The sequence below is a fragment of the Indicator indicator genome, chromosome 20, assembly GCF_027791375.1.
Source record: "Indicator indicator isolate 239-I01 chromosome 20, UM_Iind_1.1, whole genome shotgun sequence".
Taxonomy (NCBI): domain Eukaryota; kingdom Metazoa; phylum Chordata; class Aves; order Piciformes; family Indicatoridae; genus Indicator; species Indicator indicator.
Window position 1 is genome coordinate 10,787 of NC_072029.1, and position 21,967 is coordinate 32,753.

Sequence of the window (21,967 nt, forward strand, 5' to 3'; positions counted from 1 at the left end):
ACAACTCACACCCATGCTGTCGTTCTTCCCTTTCCCTGGCAGAAGTACGGACCTTGGATTCTGCTGTCTCCATACAATCTGTTATTTGAAATATCAGGGCAATTGCTTTTATGGTTCACAGAGGTACTCATGCAAATATGTATTATTCCCACTTGCTACTTAGAGTGAACATGGTTAAACAGGACTGGAGAAGTAAACATTACTGGGCTCATTTCTTTTAAAGAGTGCAAATGTTCTGTGTATGTTTATAAGAATCTGACAGTTCTATGCCTTTTTTTTTAATAACATGGCTATATAAGAGCCTTGGCATTGTTGATAATTCCTTCTATTTATGCCTTTTATGGCAATTTTTAGAGATTCTGTTATTTTTTGGCTGGAGTCATGGTCATGACTACTTTTTAATTAAGCTCAGATAGATACAGAATAGAATTAAGCTAAAATGATTTGCATTATTCCTTAAATGGGAGTCGTAACCATATTAAAACATTGTTTTAGCTGTCAAGTATGTAGTTCTAGAGAGATATTTAAATTATTGCATAAAAATTATATTTTCAAAGGGCAATATGCTAGCTAAGGCTGTTTATCCTATGCCAGACTGCTCTAGCAATAAAGGACCCCTTCAGAAAATTGTTTAATAAAAGATCAACACAAATCTCTTTGATTTTATAGAGAAGATAACAACTAGTGATTGCAATCGCACTATGGGAAATGCTGTTGTTGTAATTAAAACTATTTGCAGTAGTCTTTTCTGTATGGACTATAAAGGTAGCCCTGCTTTCTGCACATAAACATAAAACCAGGCACTTTTGAAAAGAACAGAATTGGAATCAAATTCTGTAGAAAGTAATCTCTGAAAGTTACACAATTGAGGCAAGTGCTACCTTTTTTCCCTCCAAATAAATAATGGTAATGATTTCCTGGATTAGCACACTGAACTCCCAGTATGGTTAATGATGGTTAACTGACTGGCTGCACAAACCCATTTTCTAAATACCAGCATATAGCAAAGCAAAGCGGTAAACTGCACATTTTATAGAATACCCCATCAACCTGCACAGTGAAAGATATATCCCCCCAGTTTTTCATCTTTTGAGGGACCTAGCTGATTTATATCATGGTGGTCTCTGTCTGCATAAATGACTGAGCCCTTGAATTCTGGTGGAGCTGAGAAACACTTTCTGATCCATTTCGAGAAATCGACGAGCTGTGGAGTCTGTAATCTCTGCCTGCTGTCTGCTTCCAGCACAAACTCTGCCATTTTCTTTTCAGTTCCCCTTGCACCTGTGTTAAAAACAAAATGCACAAGATGAGATGAAAATGTCCTTTTACATGATAAACTTTTCCACATTTTGGGGCTGTCAAATGGAAACCTCTAGGAATGGAATAATAAAATGGCTTGGGTTAGTAGCAACTTTTTAAAATCATCTAGTTGAACTTCCCTGACACAGGCAGGGACATCTTCAGCTAGGTCAGGTTGCTCGAAGTTCCATCTAACCTGATCTTGAACACTTACAGTGATGGAGCATCCACAACTTCACTGGGCATCCTGTTTCAGCATCTCCACTACCCTGACAGAAAAAATTTCTTCCTTGCTTGCCACCTAAATCTCCTCACAGTTTCAAGCCATTACTCTTTGTCCTGTCACTGCAGGCCCTGCGAAAGAGTCTTTCTCCATCCTCCTTCTAATCCTCCCTTTTATACTGAAAGTCCACAATAACATCTCCCCAAAGCCTTCTCTTCTCCAGGCTGAACAATCCCAATGCTCTCCATCTTCTGTAGGAGAGGTGTTTCAGCCTTCTGATAATTTTGGTGGCTCTTCTTTGGACTCAGAGACTCTAACAGGTCCAGGTTATTCTTGTACTGAGGACAATCACCTCTCTTGACCTGCTGGCCACACTTCCTCTGATGTAGAAAACAACAACTGGCCTTCTCAGCTTCAAGCACACACTGCTGGCTCATGTCCAAGCTTTCATTCCACAGTATCCCCATGTCCTTCTCTGCAAACTGCTCTCAATGCCTTCACATCCCAGTTTGTGTTATTTCTGGGGACTGCCCTGATCCATGTGCAGGACTTTGCATCTTCATCAGGTGTTGAACTTCACAAGGTTCACGTGGGCCATCTCCATAAGCCTGCTCTGCATGGCATCCCTTCCCTCTAGACTATCAAATCACGAAGATTACAAACCTAAGGCAAGAACTGCGTGTACACTGTCTGTGAGCAGATGCTCCTGAGGCTGCTTTCAAAATCACTTTTATATTGCTTGTGCTGCAACATTAGCTTTTGGTACCTAGCTAGTAATCACATGTACACAGAAACAAGTTTTTAGCTCCAAATAAGACATCCTATGAATATCAAAGACCAGAATAGCACCCACAGACCTGAATGTCAATTCCCTGTGCAAGCAGGCATTCTCTTCAGACAGATTCCTCCCATCAGAGACTGCATGCTCTTTAATGTATAGTCTACCTTAAAAAGTGGCTGACATGAAGTCTGAGCAGCTCTTATCTGTTCACCCAAATAGACTAATTTCTCCATGCATCAGAGTGGAATTATAGGAGCACTTATGTATATACAATATTCAACATCCTTAGTTGGAAATGTGAGACTTACTTCACTGTTCAGAAAACAATAGAGGACAGCAACAATCAACCCCTGGAGAGAGACAAATATTCCTTAGTTAGTAGGCAGCATCAACCTAGGTCAATGTAACTTCTTTGGAGTAAAAGCTTTAAAATTTACCTGAAAAGATCCCAAACACAATTCAAAAATTATCTTGTAATTATTGGAACTGCGGTCAGGAAATAGAGCAAACACTGTGTAGTGAACTCCAAATAACGGAATAAGCAGCAATGTGGATTTTGCAAGTCTCCTGGATAAGTAAAAGAGAAAAAGCTGCAATTTAGTAATAAACTCTTGTTTTACCCAGATAAGCACCTGATATAGTGTCATTTATATAAATCTTGTCTGATTTCAGATTTATAAACAATCTTAGTATGAGTCATTTATTGCAGATTGCTTTCTTTCCAGGTTTACTGTAAGATTAGTCTCATAGTAACTTCATAAATTAATTACTGTGTGCAATTCTGTCTTATACTTGATCTTGCTGACCTTGCACTCTTCCACAAGCAGGTAAAAGGCTGCTGCAGGACCTCTCTAAACCAAAAGACCTTTTTTCAGTCGTCCTCTGGACAGGAGCAGGCTGTAGGACCTTCCCCCTGCTGTGTCTCTGTCACACATTCAGTCACCAGCTTGGTTTCACAGCAGTGTTTGGGACTGGGCTTTCACTGAATTACTCCACAGGACCACATTTGACAAAGCCACCAGCTGCCATCAGATCACTCAAGATCCTTTTTACCTGGCATGAATGGTTCAGAGTGGAAAGCAATCATGCCTTCCTGCAAGGTCATACTGACAGATCATCTTGTATGGAAGGTAAAATCTCTCTTTTGACAAGAACTCATGGTGATTTCCTTTAAATTTGCAACTGTATGAGTAGTCTCTACATTACACATAATGCAGTATACAAACAGAACCTAGAACATGAAGTACAGAATAATCCTAAATGTGAGATTTTTATGAGCAATTTCAGATTCATTCCCAAATACTGAAATCTCTTAACTATAACTGATGGTATTAAGCATACACTATTCAGTAATTTTTAATGTCTTCAATTACACAATACATTTTAACACAAGACAGCACTGAAGGAAGGAGAACTTTAAATTATTAAGCAAAGCAGCTCTTACAAACTGCCTGTGAAACCACTGAAATGATTATCCCTTTGCTGTCACTGATTTTATTTTAATAACATCAGGGTTATATACTACACATGGCCAGTCGTGCATGATTATGGGTGTCTGGTATCAGATAAAATTCAAGATGGTATGATGTTGATTCCCATCACTGATCACTGTCTTGATGAATACAGCTTGATTCAACAATGAATGGATGCTGTTATGAATTCACCTATTTTAACAGCAAAGTCAAGTGATTTCAAGCAGTTTTATTTTATTCTTAATGGCCTTCCTTTGTTCATAATGTCCCAGAGGCTGTATCTGTTTGTGTTGAAATAATCAGACCTGACAGCAAAGTTTCTCCAGAATTGTAAGCCCCTCACATCTAATGGTGCTACCAGGAAGCTGGACACATGGATTGCCTTAGCAGAAGAAATTAATTTACAACTGGACGAGATCATGATAGCAGCAAATTTCCTGGTTTCCCAAGTGAAATGGAAATTGATTTTATTTGAACCTAAGCTTGCCCAGTGCCAAAGTAAAATGAGCAACAAATGAGGGGAACAAGGTACAAGCAAGTGGGACACAGAAAGGGAAGAAAAATGGTGATTTGCATGAGTAATATTATAACTATTCATGTGTCTCATTTCACCCCATTCTTGCTTTAGTAATTTTTGTGTAGGGGATGTTACTTTCTCTACACTACACTTACATCTTAGCGAAGGAAAGGGACAGACAAAATAGCATTATTCTTCTCTGTCCTGTAGAAAACGCATTTGCATTCTGAAAAATGAGACTTCCAGACCCTTAATTTGCTCTGTAGATGCAGTATTTCTTGAAGGAAGTTAATCTACTGTTCCCATGGGTATCTGCTAAAGACCATCCAAACCAAACTTAATCAGGTAATCAAATGCTAAATGCAAAGAATTCACAAGGCTGAACTGAAGAATGATGAACAAGGTTGCTACTAGTTAGTATTTTACACTATGAAGTGCTAGAGTAAACTGTGAAGAATGATGGGACTGATGGGAAGTAAATGCCTCAGTTATCATAAAATACATAAATACCACACAGAAACAAAGAAAAGTTCTTATCACAAGAGATAAAACTGCAGGGATTTCCTGGCCATAGGTCAGTGCCATAATGTGGCAACTGCATGATTTCACCTAGGCTGCTTTGGTTCTCTCATATGCTGAGTTAATTCAAGTAATAAACACAAAGAAAGACTCTTGCAACTCTATGAAGCAAAGCCTTGCAGCACATCAGCATGTTGCCTTTTCCATGGTGCATGAGAATTCTTCACGTTGTGAATCAGGTATGTCACACTGTTTTACCAAACACTTAAGGTCCTAGTTCTCTTGGCTTTAAATGTATGCACTTTAGCACATCATGTTTTAACTGCATTTAGGACAGGAATTAATAAAATGAAGAAAACTTGTTATCCGGGGGCATATTTTTAAAGGCCACTCACATGGTTTTGATTTCTTCAGCATTCATACTAGGTTTTGCCACTGAAATACCACATTAACATCCTGAGGTATCAAACTCAAGTGTCTCTATCTGGGCTTTAAAATATGATGAGTATACTACTGCTACGCTCTTTATTCTGTATTACAGTGCCCAACTATTATAATAAACAACAATAGATGATATGGCAATATAATGAAGAACAATTCATATTTTAGCAATGCATTTAAATTGCCCTCCAATGTTCCTTGATTCTACAGCTGTGGAAACAATGGATGTTAGGATTTAGATGGTCAAACCAAAACAAAAAAAGAGAGCCTACACAGAAATGAAGTGGATCTAAATAAGAAACACTTTGTTTTCCTCTAGAGAAATAAACATGCCATTTTAAACCAACTTTCATTTTTTTACTTTTTGAGATCAACGTAACTTCTTTCCAGTTCTTAAAATACATGTAAATATTACAACAAAAAGTAATTTAGAAATGAAAAAAAATTAAAATATTTATGATGAAGTTGAAGTGGTTTGATCTTGAAACATTTTTTTACATCAAAAATAAATATTTATACATTGAAAGAAAGTTGTTCAACTCCGTGATTTTTGCACCAGCATACTCATTAATGGATTAAACTCACATTCAAGTATAGCTTCTTTGTCTTTAGGAAATTGCTTATTTTTAATTGAATTTAGTGCTGCACAAAAAACAACAACAACAAAACTATTAATCTCTATTTCAGGATAGTGACAGGATCTTTTTAAAGCCATATACAGAAGTACTTCTATATTAAATGTAATCACAGTATCACAGCAATTGTTGGCAGCAGGTTTCAGCAGAGGAAATCTTACAGAGATCATTTCTGCTGTGTATATAGTATCTGGAAAAATGACTCACTTGTACTGTGACTGGTCATTTCCTCCAACATCTGGAGATCTTAGCTTCTGCAATAAGATTCTAATAATACTAATGAAAAGTATAAAATTCACCTGCAAAGAAAACAAATACAATGGTGATTTCTGAGTTCTCTACTCATTAGGCAGCACAAAGAAATGCTTACCACGTCAGACAACCAGCTCAGCAGTGGGTGTTGTGTACCTCCTGCCAGGACACATCAAGATCTGCACTATCACAACTGTCATCTTTATTCTACCTCATTAAGTCTGCTACATCCAGCGCATCTCTGTGTGGCCACCAGTTCTAGTATGGCTGGCAAAACCTTTGAAAGCCTTGGTTGTCAGAAACAGCCTCCTTCCAAAATCTCAGCTGAAGACAAACTTCCTAGGAGGATGTGATTTCATAGAATCATAGAATTAAGAAGGCTGGAAGAGACCTCAAAGATCATCGAGTCCAACCTGTCACCCTAAACCTCATGACTATCTAAACCATGGCACCAAGTGCCACGTCCAATCCCCTCTTGAACACCTCCAGGGATGGTGACTCCACCACCTCCCTGGACAGCCCATTCCAATGGCCAACCACTCTCTCTGTGAAGAACTTTCTTCTCACCTCCAGCCTAAACCTCCCCTGGCGCAGCTTGAGATTGTGTCCTCTTGTTCTGGTGCTGGTTGCCTGGGAGAAGAGACCAAACCCCTCCTGGCTACAACCTCCCTTCAGGTAGTTGTAGACAGCAATGAGGTCACCCCTGAGCCTCCTCTTCTCCAGGCTAAACAGTCCCAGCTCCCTCAGCCTCTCCTCATAGGGCTTGTGCTCAAGGCCTCTCCCCAGCCTCGTTGCCCTTCTCTGGACATGCTCCAGCAATTCAACATCTTTCCTAAACTGAGGGGCCCAGAACTGGACACAGTACTCAAGGTGTGGCCTAACCAGTGCTGTGTACAGGGATACAATGACCTCCCTGCTCCTGCTGGCCACACTATGCCTGATGCAGGCCAGGATGCCATTGGCTCTCTTGGCCACCTGGGCACACTGCTGGCTCATGTTCAGCTGCTGTCAACCAGTACCCCCAGGTCCCTTTCCACCTGGCTACTCTCCAGCCACTCTGACCCCAGCCTGTAGCTCTGCATGGGGTTGTTGTGGCCAAAGTGGAGCATCCGGCACTTGGACTTGTTGAATGCCATCATGTTGGACTCTGTCCAGCCTGTCAAGGTCCCTCTGCAGAGCCCTTCTACCTTCTAACAGATCAACACCTGCTCCCAGCTTGGTGTCATCTGCAAATTTACTGATGATGGACTCAATCCCCTCATCCAGATCATCAATAAAGATATTGAACAGGATGGGGCCCAGCACTGATCCCTGGGGGACACCACTAGTGACAGGCTGCCAGCTGGATGTGGCACCATTCACCACCACTCTCTGGGCTCGGCCCTCCAGCCAGTTCCTAACCCAGCGCAGAGTGCTGCTGTCCAAGCCACAGGCTGACAGCTTGGCCAGGAGTTTGCTGTGGGGGACAGTGTCAAAGGCCTTGCTGAAGTCCAGGTAGACTACATCAACAGCCTTTCCTATGTCCACCAGGCTGGTTACCTGATCATAGAAGGAGATCAGGTTGGTGAGGCAGGACCTGCCCTTCCTAAATCCATGTTGGCTGGGCCTGATTCCTTGGCCATCCTTCAGGTGCGCAGTGACTGCCCCCAAGACAATCTGCTCCATGATTTTCCCTGGCACTGAGGTCAGGCTGACAGGCCTGTAGTTCCCAGGTTCTTCTATTCTTCCCTTCTTGTGGATGGGTGTCACATTGGCCAGTTTCCAGTCTTCTGAGACCTCTCCAGTGAGCCAGGACTGGTGGAAAATGATGGAGAGAGGCTTGGCCAGCTCATCTGCCAGCTCTTTCAGCACCCTAGGATGATTGTTGCAATCAAGCACCGTCCTAAATCATCATGTGGATTCACAACTGGAATTCCAAAGGAAAATATGAGTCCCAAACATAGCTTTCACCATCTCTCATCTTTCAATAATTTTGTCTGAATTAGGGGAAGAAAAGACTGTTGTGCTGGTGAGCTGTCCACTCCCAGCCAGCATGGAAAGGGCCTCTCACAAGAATCTGTCTTAGGTATTGATGCAGACATTATCACCGAAGGAACTGATTCCTCACAGTCTCTTTCTCATGACAGCCTTCTGAGACAGAGCAGTAGTATTACTTCATAAAACACATTTGCATTGAAAAAAAGTTATGATCAGAACTGGATGAATCTGGAAAACTGAAGTATAAAATTCAGTAGAGTCTGTCTCACTCCCATTATTTTTTTCATACTTGGTTTGGCATCTTGTGCTCACCAACCCTTTTGGTGCTGGATTGTTTGGCTCAGTCTAGAAAACCATGCACTGAAGTGTACACCTATGCTCACGTGAAGAAACATTCAGAGGTCACACGTTCACAGCAGCAACGTGGGCTGAAAGCTACAGAACCAGCTTCACCAAATGCATGTGTTTTAGGAGAAATCAGCCTACAGAATAACATCTACCACTGAAAATTAGCATTTTATTAACTAACACCATTCCAAAGACCAAAGCCAGCAGGTTGGTTATCCAGCTGGACAGTGCCTGCCTCACTGTTATAAACCTTCAGTTTCTGCCTTGACATATTGCTGGAATGAGTTCAATGAATTTCTGTGTCTTCTCTGACATACCCTGTACAATTTACGACATTAATAAATAAGCCATAATCACAACTGCATGTCCCTTTGTATTTAACATTTTCTTTGAAATGAAAAGGGAAGGGAAGTGACAGGAACTGACAGTGATTAAATAAAATACTAGGAAATTTATACCTAATGTTTTCGAAAATAGAAGAATAAAAAAGAAATCTTGGAAAATATAGGCCTTTACTGAATTCTACATTTATTTCTCAGGCAGATGATTACTTAGAAAGTTTCCCTCAATCCAAGTTTCCTATAAAAGTAACAAGAGGAAGCTTGTTATTGCTGATTGGTTCTACAGGCTTACCACAGCATCATGTACAGACAAAGTCTGCCATATGCATTAGAGCCAGTATTAGTGGATAAGGCCAGAGATTCCATTTCATTGTGTATTTGTTAGGTACAAACTAGGAGAAGGAAAAATCTGTAGTCTGTATTTGCAAAACGACTGTCAGAGTAACTTCTTGTTTTTTACAGGCATTCCTACTTTCTATTATAACAGAATAGATCATCATCCATGTGGTTTCTGAAGCATCAAATCACCTGTGAAACTGTAATCAGGTGACTTGCATTCTTTACTGACATTCATGGACTACTTCGAAATCTATTTTGGACCACATCCCTTCCTGTCTGTAAGCCCAACCCTAGATTCATGAACATACACTTGTGTTCAGAGTTTGTAAGAGTCCTTGGCACTACTGAGCTTGTAAATCCAGTCAGCTGAAACTGGGTATTAGGACCTAAAGGTGACAACTGCCACTGACTTACCACAGTGAAGTAAGTTAATTTCTCTAACACTATTACTGATTTGATAATTTACTAAATCCTTTGAAGTAGTTATCTGTTTCACTAAAATACAAAACAAGTAGTGTCCTGGAATTTTATTTTCAGTATTGTAGCTTTTCAATCCCATAAAGCAGTTTGAGCATGTCTTTAAATAACCTGGAACATGCATGCTGTTCAGTGAACATCTAAAATAAGGAAAATGAGAAAATAATGTGAATGCAGAGAAACTGCAAGAGAGTGAAAAATGATGCCTCTTTAGCAGAGGTAGCCTTTTTTATTGGTTGACTTTCTGAAACAGGCTTTCAAGTGTAAACATATCACCTAAGCATGTATCACATAAACCGTCTTCATGTTGCTTCTTTCTTGCTATTTAGGCCCTTGCACTCCCTGCAATGTGAGATAACAAGATGAACACTGCTCAGTTACTTTGATATGACAGAAGTACTGTTTCTACCTGAACACTGCTCCTTCCCAAATGAGAGCAGTTTATGCAAATGTTGATCAAACAGATGAAGAATAATCTAACTGGGGAAGGTAATGGCTTCACACTCAACACACTGCAGAATCACTTGGCCATCCTGAGCTTACTCATCCCTAAAACATGCTAAGACAAAAACATATCTGGAAAGAGACTGCAGATCCTAAGCACGTACACCCAGCATGCCAAAAATTTTCCCAATGTCTTAAAATCCCTTTGTATCAAATCAGCAGTAGAATAATAAGCATTAAAAAAAAGGGAGCATGACCACTGTTTTGCCTCGAACAGTGATTCTGGGCCACATTTTACGATACACCGGGCTTTTGCTGACTGACCAATACTCCATTTTTTTTAACACAAGTAATTTCTCAGTCTTTGCTAGGATTCAGCTGCCATTTAAGTCTGCCAATGGTAACTTTCATTTCCACGTCTATGACTTCTTTGGAGAAGCACTGCTTTCTAGCACATGAAGTCTTGTCTGTTTACCAGAAAGATGCTTAAACTGAACTTCCAGAGAATAGACTTTCATCTTTCAGTAAACACCAGGTGGTTTGCTTTGATTTTTCAGCATGTCTTCTTCACTCTAGACTACCCCCATTCTCCACCTCCTAAGGTACACCTATGCTGTAGCTCTGTTACATGCCCATTTCTTTATATCATCTTATCTTACCTTATGTCATTTCACACATATGTCAACTCCACTTTCTCTTTAAACATTGTAGAGCTCACTCTGATGATCTCATTGCTGTCTACAACTACCTGAGGGGAGGTTGTAGGCAGGTGGGGGTTAGTCTCTTCTCCCAGGCAACAAGCAGAACAAGAGGACACAGTCTCAAGTTGTGCCAGGGGAGGTATAGGCTGGATATTAGGAGGAAGTTCTTCACAGAGAGGATGATTGCCCATTGGAATGGGCTGCCCAGGGCAGTGGTGGAGTCGCCATTGCTGGAGATGTTCAAGAGGAGACTGGATGAGGCACTTAGCGCCATGGTCTAGTTGATTGCTTAGGGCTAGGTGATCAGTTGGACTGGATGATCTTGGAGGTCTCTTCCAACCTGGTTGATTCTATGATTCTATGAAGATGATGAGAAGTTGTCTCAAAATTCTTTTCAGCAGGCCAGATTGAAAGGCAAGCCCAGGCTTCAAATACCATGTAATCTAATAATGTTAAATTTTTTTGACTAAAACATTAAAAATAAAGCAAGTGTATCTGCAATGTACTAATTTGAACTGTGACTGTTTTCAGAAATGAATATATAACCATAATATATATATATGCCCATCACAGTGAACAGGAATTTTATTATGCTACTCCAGTAATTCTAATGAGTGCCACATAAGAAAAGCCCCATTGAACATTCTGAAATGCTATTCTTTTGTGAATACTTCATATTCAATATATATTTCAGTAGGCTACCAAGTAAAGAAAGATATACACAGGCATAATCTTTTATGACTGCAATACTATCAGATTCTCAGTTGCGAAACTATTTACATGCAAAGTCAAATCTGCAATTCATTGAAAAGTACAATTAGATTTTTCCTTCCCCCAGGTTCATAAACAGGAGAGATGTTACATAGGAATAAAAGCAAATGCTCATTTAAAGAGGAGGTAGATAAATTTTGAAGGCAACAAATTTTAGTGGCCTTGACACCTGCTTAACATTTCTCCCACAGCACAATTTCTTTTCATTAAAACAGAATTCTTGCCTACCTGTAACTGGCAGTAAAGAATAATGGCTATATGTACTGCACAATGCTGAACTGATCTATAATTCATTCTTCGAAGTTTACTTACTATAATTGAAATTAAAATCGGTATTCGTATAACCCACCACGGACCACCATGCTCATTTGTATCCCAGCAACTATAAAAAAAAGGAGGGAAAATAATGTTGACATTAATATTTGTCAAGCAAGACCTATGAAGAGAGGTATTTCTTACACACAGGTCAAAGCACAGTGATATAATCCCTTTTCTAACCTAGAGTGTGACACTGATTTTTTTTCTGCTTTTAATTTTACTTCCCTGGTGCACATTCAAATCAGCTAAAACACCAGGCATGCTAGACTATACCATTAGGCATTACAGGAGATGCCAGCCTTCAGGGAAACCAAACTCAAGAGTTTCACTTTGTGTCAGGACATTTTCCCAGTAAGCACTTAATCCCAGTGCTAACGCCAGGAAGAGCTACAGCAACTGACAGATTCAACTGAAACTGTGTAACGGCAAGAACTGGTTTCGAAAAAAATGTGAGACTAAATCTGAAGTTTTGTCTGCAAAATTAAAAGTTTCACTTTGACTGCAGGCTCAGCACTTTCGGTCTGAGGATAAGTCTTTCTCTGAGAATAAGTTACTGTGATGGTTTGAAACTGTCTTCTTATTTTTTCCTTGCAAAGTTCAGAACAGAGAAAGTGAAGGAGTGTAAATAAGTCACTATTGGGTGCAAGAAAGCAAAATAACGATTGTTCTAAACACTTCCATTGGATAGATAGAAATGTTTAAGAACTATTACTCAAAACAAAGTGGGCACTCTGCACATTCTGCGTTCTGCAGTGGGGGCAGTTGCTGGCCTGTCTGGCTGCTGTTTCTTCTTCTCTTCTGGCTGAAGATAACACGTACTGACCTTGGCAGCTAAGTTAACAACTTTCTGCTTAACTAACTCTGCTTCTTTGTCCAGGGGGGTCTGGGGGGGAAGCTCTTGGGAGAGAGAGAGGCCCCTTTGGGAGGGTCCCCTTGGGGGGAAGCAAAGGGAGATCGGTTGTGCTTTTCTGTTGATTGTATATATTTGTGAATGTTGTGAATTTTGTATATTTGTACATATTCATTGCATTTCATTGTAGATTTTAGACTCTGCTTGTAAATACAGCTTTTCATTTGCTTCCAGACTGAGCTAGCCTGGTTATTGTCGGTGGGGGGGGAATTTCAGCTCACACTGACACACTTTTTATTCTTGGCGCTCCAACTCGGGGCTCGATTGCTTGTATGATTTATTTCTGCTCAGATTAGGAAGCAAAATGAAGCTGTTTTGGATTCTGAGTCATTCTATTTCATCTATTATCAGTGCAATTGTCTACAGATGGGCCATTTCTTGCATGATAGACAAGATTGTGAGATATGTGGCATATAAGTCATTTCTTTGGGTTAAGAACAAGTTACTGAATGTTGGTGAATTCTGTTGTGGTCTTATTGGGCTAAGAAGCTATGGTAACTCAACTATGGATGTGCTAGCAGACACATTTGACTTTGTTACTCCTCTTACAACTAAAGAGGGTCTTTGGAACCAGTGGTACCCTAGATATCTTGTGCTAGCCTTAATCTTAATTTTGTTGCTTCTTGGAATAATCATATGGCTACTGATAGCACTGTGTCAAGAAAGACATAAGGCTACTTGCTCTTCCAACTCTGCTGTGAATGTGAAAACCAAGCCAGTAAATTTGGTGGCCACTGTAAGCAGAAAGCGTAAAGGAGCTGCAGGAGGAGATGCAGATGCTGCAGGAGATGGTGCAGATGGAGATCAGGGTCCTTCTACTCAGGGTCCCTCTGTTAAGAAAGATCCTTCTGATGAGGAAGAGAGGCTTAGCCTTAAAACTCTGGTAGACCTCTTGAGACCCCACATGGATGATGGAGATGTAGGTCAGGATGTAGACCCTGGTAGATTAGCAACTGCTGGCAGAGCCTCTGAACTCAAGGAAATTCAACGGAGGATTAGAACAGGATTATGGGGACAGCGACCTCAGGATGATGATGATGATGATGATGATGATGACATACAGTCAGCTAATGCACCCAGACAGGAAATTAGACATGTGAGGAAGGATTACATCAGAGGAGATAATGAGCCAGTCCTGTCTTGGCTAGCCAGGTGTTTTGATATGGGAGCCCCAGCATTGGTGGTAGGTGACAAGTCGGCCTCTCAGTTGGGGATGCTCTCAAAGGATACAGGCATAGACAGGCATCTAGGCAAGTGCATTGGTAAAGTTTCTCTGTGGGCACGCCTCCTACTGGCAGTCTCGCTGAGGTACCCCAGCAGAGATGATTTACCATGGAACCCTAAGCCTTGGACCACAATAGCTGAGGGAATCAAGCGTCTGAGAGAATTTGCTGTGAGAGAAGTAATGTATGGAGATCATAAGACTCTGAATCCTGATGAAATTCCTGTTGGAACAGGCCTTGCCAAAAAGCTCATTAAGCTTGCTCCTCCTAATTATGCTACTATTCTGGCAAGCAGGATTGTGGCAAGAAATTATGGTGGAGTGCCTCCCACTGTTGGCCATTTCACTGACCAAATGAGGCAACTGGAGGATAGTCTCGCACGTACTTCTTTGGTTTCAGCCATTGAAACTTTATCTGGAAAGATGGAGAATTGCATGAAAGAGCTGAAGGAGAAACTTAAAACCTCCATATCCAACTTGATGAAGGGGGATGATTCTGATTCCTCTTCCTCCAGATGGATACAAGTTTCAGCTGTCAGAAACAGACATGCTCCAAGGAGGCCATTCCAGAATAGGTCAAACCAAAACAGACAGCAGAGGCAATCACGTGGCAGTATCTGGATAACTCTGCGTGATCAGTTTGGTGAGAACATGAACAGATGGGATGGTCAACCAACTTCTGATCTTTTCAAGAGGTTACGGGAGCTGCAGAGGGGCAGATCCCGAGGTAGCAATACCAGGAGGGTAGCTGTCGCTTCCTCAGTTTCCCAGAACAACTCTGATAGCTCCAACAGTGATCCTAATTCTGGTGCTGGACGTTGTGCCAGCTGTACATGTGGAGGTAATCCCCACCATTAGGGGTGCCCTGCCTTCCGCCAGGGGGAGGTAAGGGATAATGGAGATAACAGAATCTATTGGGATGTGTACATCCAGTGGCCTGGCACTTCAAAATTTCAGAAGTACAGGGCCTTGGTTGACACAGGAGCTCAGTGCACCATAATACCATCAAATTATCAAGGGGGAGAATCTATAACTATTCAGGGAGTCACTGGTGGATCTCAAGAGTTGTTTAAGATAGAGGTTGATATAAGTTTAACTGGGAAGCAGTGGAAGAAACATACTATTGTAACAGGTCCTAATGCACCTTGTATTTTGGGAATTGACTTTCTGAGAGAAGGGCGTTTTAAAGACCCTAAGGGTTACAAATGGGCTTTTGGAATAGCAACTGTAGAAATTGATGGAGGAAAATTGAAGTTGTCCATTAGACCTGAGCTTTCAGATGAATCTGCAGTTGTGGGACAACATGAGATAGAGGATGTAAAGCTGCCGGTTGCTTCTCAAACTGTGCATCACAGACAATACAGAACCAACCGTGACTCTTTGGTGCCCATTCAAAACTTGATTCGTCAGTTGGAGAGTCAGAAGGTCATCAGCAAAACTCATTCACCTTTCAACAGTCCAATCTGGCCTGTGCGAAAGCAGAATGGAGAGTGGCGTCTGACAGTTGATTTCCGTGCCTTGAATGAAGTAACTCCACCCATGAGTGCAGCTGTACCAGACATGATGGAACTCCAATATGAGCTGGAATCCAAGCAGGCCAAATGGTATGCTACCATAGACATTGCTAATGCTTTCTTCTCTATTCCCATAGCAGAGGAATGCAGGCCTCAGTTTGCTTTCACCTGGAGAGGCATTCAGTACACATTCAATCGTTTGCCCCAGGGGTGGATTCACAGTTCAACCATCTGCCATGCAGTGATCCATGATGCTTTGGAGAAAGGTGGAGCTCCAGAACACATTCAGTTCATCGATGACATCATCGTCTGGGGTGAGACTGCTGAAGAAGTCTTCGAGAAAGGTAACAAAATCATTGACATTCTCTTGCAAGCTGGTTTCGCTATCAAGCGAGACAAGGTGAAAGGACCTGCCAGAGAAATCCAGTTTCTGGGAGTGCGGTGGCAAGACGGTCGCCGTCACATCCCAATGGATGTGATAAACAGAGTCTCCACCATGGCAAATCCCATCAACAAGAAAGAAACTCTGCGTTTCTTAGGCATAGTGGGATTTTGGAGACTGCACATTCCTGGATACAGTCAGATTGTGAAACCTCTCTATGATGTGACTCGAAAGAGAAACAGTTTCCAATGGGGTCCTGAGCAACAAGCAGCCTTTGACCAGATCAAGCGAGAGGTAGTCCAAGCGATGGGTCTGGGACCTGTCCGAACTGGTCCAGACATTAAGAACATTCTGTACACGGCCGCGAGTGACAATGGTCCAACCTGGTGCTTATGGCAAAGAGCTCCAGGGGAGACACGAGGACGTCCTCTTGGTTTCTGGGGTCGTGGCTACAGAGGCTCAGAGGCAAACTACACTCCAACAGAGAAAGAGATTTTAGCTGCTTATGAAGGAGTGAAAGCTGCTTCTGAAGTGATTGGAACTGAGTCACAACTTCTTCTAGCTCCTAGATTGCCAGTTCTGAATTGGATGTTCAAAGGCAAAGGTTCTTCACCACATCATGCAACAGATGCTACCTGGTCTAAGTGGATGGCTCTGATAACACAGCGAGCTCGAATGGGAAATCTCGAAAGGCCTGGTTTGGTGGAGGTGATCACAAACTGGCCAGAAGGCACAAGCTGTGCTAAACCTCCAGAGGAGAGAGTAACTCGTGCAGAGGAAGCTCCTCCTTACAGTGATCTGTCTGATGATGAAAAGAGATATGCTTTGTTCACAGACGGTTCCTGTCGTCTTGTTGGGAACAAGCGGAGATGGAAATCTGCAGTGTGGAGCCCAACGCGCAGAGTTGCAGAAGCGAGAGATGGAGAAGGAGAATCCAGTCAATTTGCAGAGGTAAAAGCTGTCCAGCTAGCTCTTAACGTAGCTGAACGTGAGAGATGGCCAAAGCTTTATCTCTACACCGACTCGTGGATGGTAGCCAATGCCTTGTGGGGTTGGCTGAAAGACTGGAAGAAGAATGGCTGGCAGAGGAAAGGAAAGCCTATCTGGGCTGCAGATCTGTGGCAAGATATTGCTGCTCGCATTGAGAGAATCCCAGTGAAAGTGAGACACATCGATGCTCACATTCCTAAGAGCAAAGCTACTGAAGAACAACACCACAACCATCAGGCAGATCTAGCTGCAAGAGTTTCCCAGGTGGACACAGACTCTGATCCTGATCCTGATCTTGACTGGAAACACCGAGGTGAGCTGTTCTTAGCTCGGTGGGCCCATGACTCGTCAGGACATCAAGGCAGAGATGCAACCTACCGATGGGCTCGTGACAGATCCATTGACATTTCCATGGATGCTATCACACAAGTCATCCATGACTGTGACATTTGTGCTGCTATTAAGCAGGCAAAGCGGATCAAGCCCTTGTGGTACGGTGACCGATGGTCCAAGTACAAGTATGGTGAAGCCTGGCAGATTGACTACATCACTCTACCTCGTTCTCGATCTGGTAAGCAGTATGTGCTGACTATGGTAGACGCAAGCACTGGATGGCTGGAAACTTATCCAGTTCCTCATACAACTGCACGTAACACCATTCTTGGTCTGGAAAGACAAATCCTGTGGAGACACGGAACTCCAGAGAGGATTGAGTCAGACAATGGAACTCACTTCAAGAACAATCTTGTAAAAAACTGGGCCAAAGAGCACGGCATCGAGTGGATATTCCACATTCCCTACTATGCACCAGCTGCAGGGAAGATCAAACGCTACAACGGTTTGCTGAAAACCACTCTCAAAGCCATGGGGGGTGGATCTTTGAAAAACTGGGAGAAACATTTAGCACAAGCAACCTGGTTGGTGAATAGTAGAGGTTCAGTGAATCGAGCTGGACCTGACCAATCAGATTTGTTGCGAAAGGAGGAAGGTGATAGAGTTCCTGTTATCAGAGAAAAGAATCTGTTAGGCAAAACTGTTTGGGTATTTTCTCCTTCAGGAGAGGCCAAACCTGTCCGAGGGGTGGTTTCTGCTGAAGGTCCTGGTCACACCTATTGGGTGATGCAAGAAAATGGTGAAATTCAGTGCATTCCACAGAGAAATCTAACTTTGGCTGAGAGAGGTTAAATTCAGAGTGTTGCACAGATACAGCATCGCACCCAAGAGGAGAGTCCATGAGATCTATGGTGCACAAACCCTGAGAGCCCTGAGTCACCTGAGAGTCCCTGTTCCTTCCTTCGCTCCATCTGTGAGGAAACAAGCTGTTTGCTGTTTTTCCTGTGATTTGACTCTTTTGAATCATCTACATCTGAGATAGCCAGAATGGACTATGATCTTTATTCACCTATTGTTGTAGATATTATTTTAGATTAGATAAATGGTAGTAGCAGCCAATGGAATTGTTTAGAAGGGGTGGACTGTGATGGTTTGAAACTGTCTTTTTAATTTTTCCTTGCAAAGTTCAGAACAGAGAAAGTGAAGGAGTGTAAATAAGTCACTATTGGGTGCAAGAAAGCAAAATAACGATTGTTCTAAACACTTCCATTGGATAGATAGAAATGTTTAAGAACTATTACTCAAAACAAAGTGGGCATTCTGCACATTCTGCGTTCTGCAGTGGGGGCAGTTGCTGGCCTGTCTGGCTGCTGTTTCTTCTTCTCTTCTGGCTGAAGATAACACGTACTGACCTTGGCAGCTAAGTTAACAACTTTCTGCTTAACTAGCTCTGCTTCTCTGTCCAGGGGGGTCTGGGGGGGAAGCTCTTGGGAGAGAGAGAGGCCCCTTTGGGAGGGTCCCCTTGGGGGGAAGCAAAGGGAGATCGGTTGTGCTTTTCTGTTGATTGTATATATTTGTGAATGTTGTGAATTTTGTATATTTGTACATATTCATTGCATTTCATTGTAGATTTTAGACTCTGCTTGTAAATACAGCTTTTCATTTGCTTCCAGACTGAGCTAGCCTGGTTATTGTCAGTGGGGGGGGGAATTTCAGCTCACACTGACACAGTTATCTGAAAGACTTATCTGAAGCACAGATGATACACTTCAGAGTTCTAACTGTGATCATAATGACAAAAGTAAAGGGAGTAAATCTTCAGTTTACATTAGACTTATTGCAAAAACAAAAAATTAGCAATTATGTGGGACACAATTTAATTTCCAGTTTAATTACAGAATTGATTGAATATATTAGTCAAGTTGAAAAAATAGTGTGAAAACCGTTTGTCCCACTATGCTCTCCCATGCCATGGGGCCAGCACAGACCACAAGCCTGAGCTTCCTACGAAATTCTTACCTCAGTTCCCCTTACCATGCCAGGAGCCGGGCCTAGCTATAATCAGGCATAGTTTTACCTGACTATTTGTATCTGACATATGTTTACATCACATTGCTTCATGTCTGGGAACATAATTTAGATACACCCCAAGTTATCAAGGTTTCAATCTTTCGAGTTGCTAGCCAGCAAATCAGAATGCCCAGTGTTTTACTGCAGTGAACTTCAGCACTGAACCCAAGGACTCTCACTGCTATTTAAACTACTATTTTGACTTCCAAAGGGCATAAATCTAAATGTGAGTCTCAAGGGATGATGTCAGTCATATCCTATCTCTGTCCTCTTCAGCCCCTAGAGTTTTTCAAATAAAAAGCAAGCATAAAGAGCATGGTGAAGAGCTCCTAAACACTTGTCCCTTTAATGCTCTCTTTGAAATTTCAATTCTGTGCTTATCCCCTTCAGAATGGGAAACTACATTTGTGTGAACACCATCACATCCAAGGCAAAGTTTGTACTGGCACTGGAGGAGGCTTTATGCTTTCTCTCCCACACTCACTTACCCTGTGTCCTCTAAAATGATCCGTGTCACTGTCCATGTAATAACAAATATAGTAGGAATCCCTGAAAAATCCCAAAGAGTTTTAGAGGATGATAAACAACAAAAAATTTACAAATTCAGCCTGTTAGTATCCTGTTATTCCTCAAATATACAGCATATAATAAATTGTTTAGTGAATGGGGGGAGAGGCCCATCTGTTGAGCTATATGATACAAGCAATTTATTACAAAGACTGCAGAGGAGTGGGTTCGTTTCTTATCAAAATGACTGATAGACAAAGAATATGCCTTTCTTAGGTTCTTTCAAGATGACAGTGACCTACAGGGAGACAGATACAGGTTGTGCATTTCCAGTGCATTTCCAGTGCCTACAGAAGTGTAAATCATTTCATAAAAAAACATTCCCAAATACTGGGTTACTCCCCTTTCCCAGCTATACCTAGGTGTTTTATGACCATCTAATACTGGAAGCTTTAAAATGCTCTGTACAAGTATCATTGCACTTTGTGGAAATTAAAGGAGTACAAATTTAAAACCAGAGGGACAATATTATTGGGCTTTTCAAAAAGGCCAATAGCATGACACAGCCTGTAGCTATTTAGCTAAACTTTCTTTTTCCTCCCATATTAGGACATTCTGAATCATACGTTCTGTGGTGGCAGACCTTGCACCATCCTACCACCTCCTGAACAACCTCTGGGCATTGTGCAGATTGGCACAGGTCAGAGCCATGCCAAGGAGCAAGCTAGCAGTTTTGTGCCTGCTCTCCCCCATAGTGCAGCAGCTGTAAACTACGCTGGAGGTGAATTGAGGATCTAGTGAGTGAGGAGTCAGTCTAGAAAAATGCCATGTGAATTGAGGATGTAGTGAGTGAGGAGTCAGCCTACAAAAATGGCATGACTGCCTTGGTATGAAATACTGAACCTGACTAATACATGCACACATAAAAGAGACGTTCTTACCCCATCCAATCAGCAGGTAGATCGTGAAGTGTCTGTTGGGGGAGAATATTAGCACAAGGAGGATGTGGAGGTAAAGTCCTTCAACTAAGAGCCAGTAAAAGTTTGCCATAACACCATACTGAAAAAACACCAAGATAGCCTTGCAGCCCATCTGAAATATGAGAATAGGGATCACAGTTGTTGTAGGAAAGATGTGGTATTATTCTCTTATTAGTATACCCTACAGGTCTTAACTAGTAATCCAAGCCCAGTAGAAAACTTTTTCTTCAGTAAAGCAAACTGAGACATTGCAAATGTTACTGTATATATAGAAAGAAACTTATAATAAATATATTACTTAGATGACTCTCATAGCAAATTAATTGAGATTTTGAAAACTTCATCACATAAATATTGTAAAAGGTGGTGGTTATCAATAAATGCACACATTTGCAATAGTTGACGAGTTGCTGTTAAATCAAATGATCATCTACTATGAGGCTAATACATCAAAATCCCAGAAAAATGGGAAACTGAGTGAAAAGTGTAAGTTCACATGATGGTTTAGAAGAAAAATATGATTTGACTTAAAAAAAAAAGTTTTCCCTTAGAACATGCTTTAGTGTTTCTTAACTAACAAAACACATACGCATGTTATTTTACATGAAGTCCCAATATACTTATAGCTTGTGTGGTGCTCTTCAGAACTGATTTTCAGATGCCTGTTCTGCTGATGTTCCACAGTGCTGGCTTCTGCTACCTTCGTACTTCCCAGCAGGAATCTGGGATGTGAGAATTAAACATAAAAATGCTTCTGTGGAGACTGCGTTGAGAAATGTGATAATATAATGACTATAATAGAATAAACAAAATGGACTCAGTAAAACTTCTGGTTTCTGCCCACTTCACTCCCTTCCTCATTTAAAATGCCTGTTACGAAGAGTGATGCTCTCAGGGACCCCAGTCATCAGCTGCTAAGCCAGAAGGGCACAGTCCTAGAAACACTTCTTTGTATTGATCATCCCCTTGTGGTGCTTCAGATATCTCAGTGCATCCTAAGTGCAAGCTGAAATTTACTTTTATTCTGACTACTTAACTACCAGATTGAAAATGTCTAAAATTTTTGCAGTTTCTTTAAAATTCCAATACTGCCTTGTATTATACTCACAGTTTACATACAGAAACTGCAATCAAAACATTTTCCCTTCCTCCTGCAGCTAATCCTGTATCAGCTGTATATCCAGACCCTGAAGAGCAAAGGTAT

At 41.5% G+C, this 21,967-nt stretch overlaps 1 protein-coding gene across 1 annotated transcript in view; it reads right to left on the bottom strand.

Annotated features, from left to right (window-relative positions):
- Window positions 1–1,107: 1,107 nt before the first annotated feature.
- The window catches only part of VIPR2 (vasoactive intestinal peptide receptor 2), a 49,927-nt gene continuing 29,067 nt past the window's right edge, over window positions 1,108–21,967 (bottom strand). Inside the window, exons 7-13 of the mRNA XM_054390025.1 lie at window positions 20,725–20,875; window positions 19,765–19,825; window positions 11,850–11,919; window positions 6,095–6,186; window positions 2,741–2,870; window positions 2,612–2,653; window positions 1,108–1,281 (exon numbers count right to left, since the gene is read on the bottom strand). Coding sequence (XP_054246000.1) covers window positions 1,108–1,281; window positions 2,612–2,653; window positions 2,741–2,870; window positions 6,095–6,186; window positions 11,850–11,919; window positions 19,765–19,825; window positions 20,725–20,875 — 720 coding nt within the window. The remainder of the gene's footprint in view (window positions 1,282–2,611; window positions 2,654–2,740; window positions 2,871–6,094; window positions 6,187–11,849; window positions 11,920–19,764; window positions 19,826–20,724; window positions 20,876–21,967) is intronic.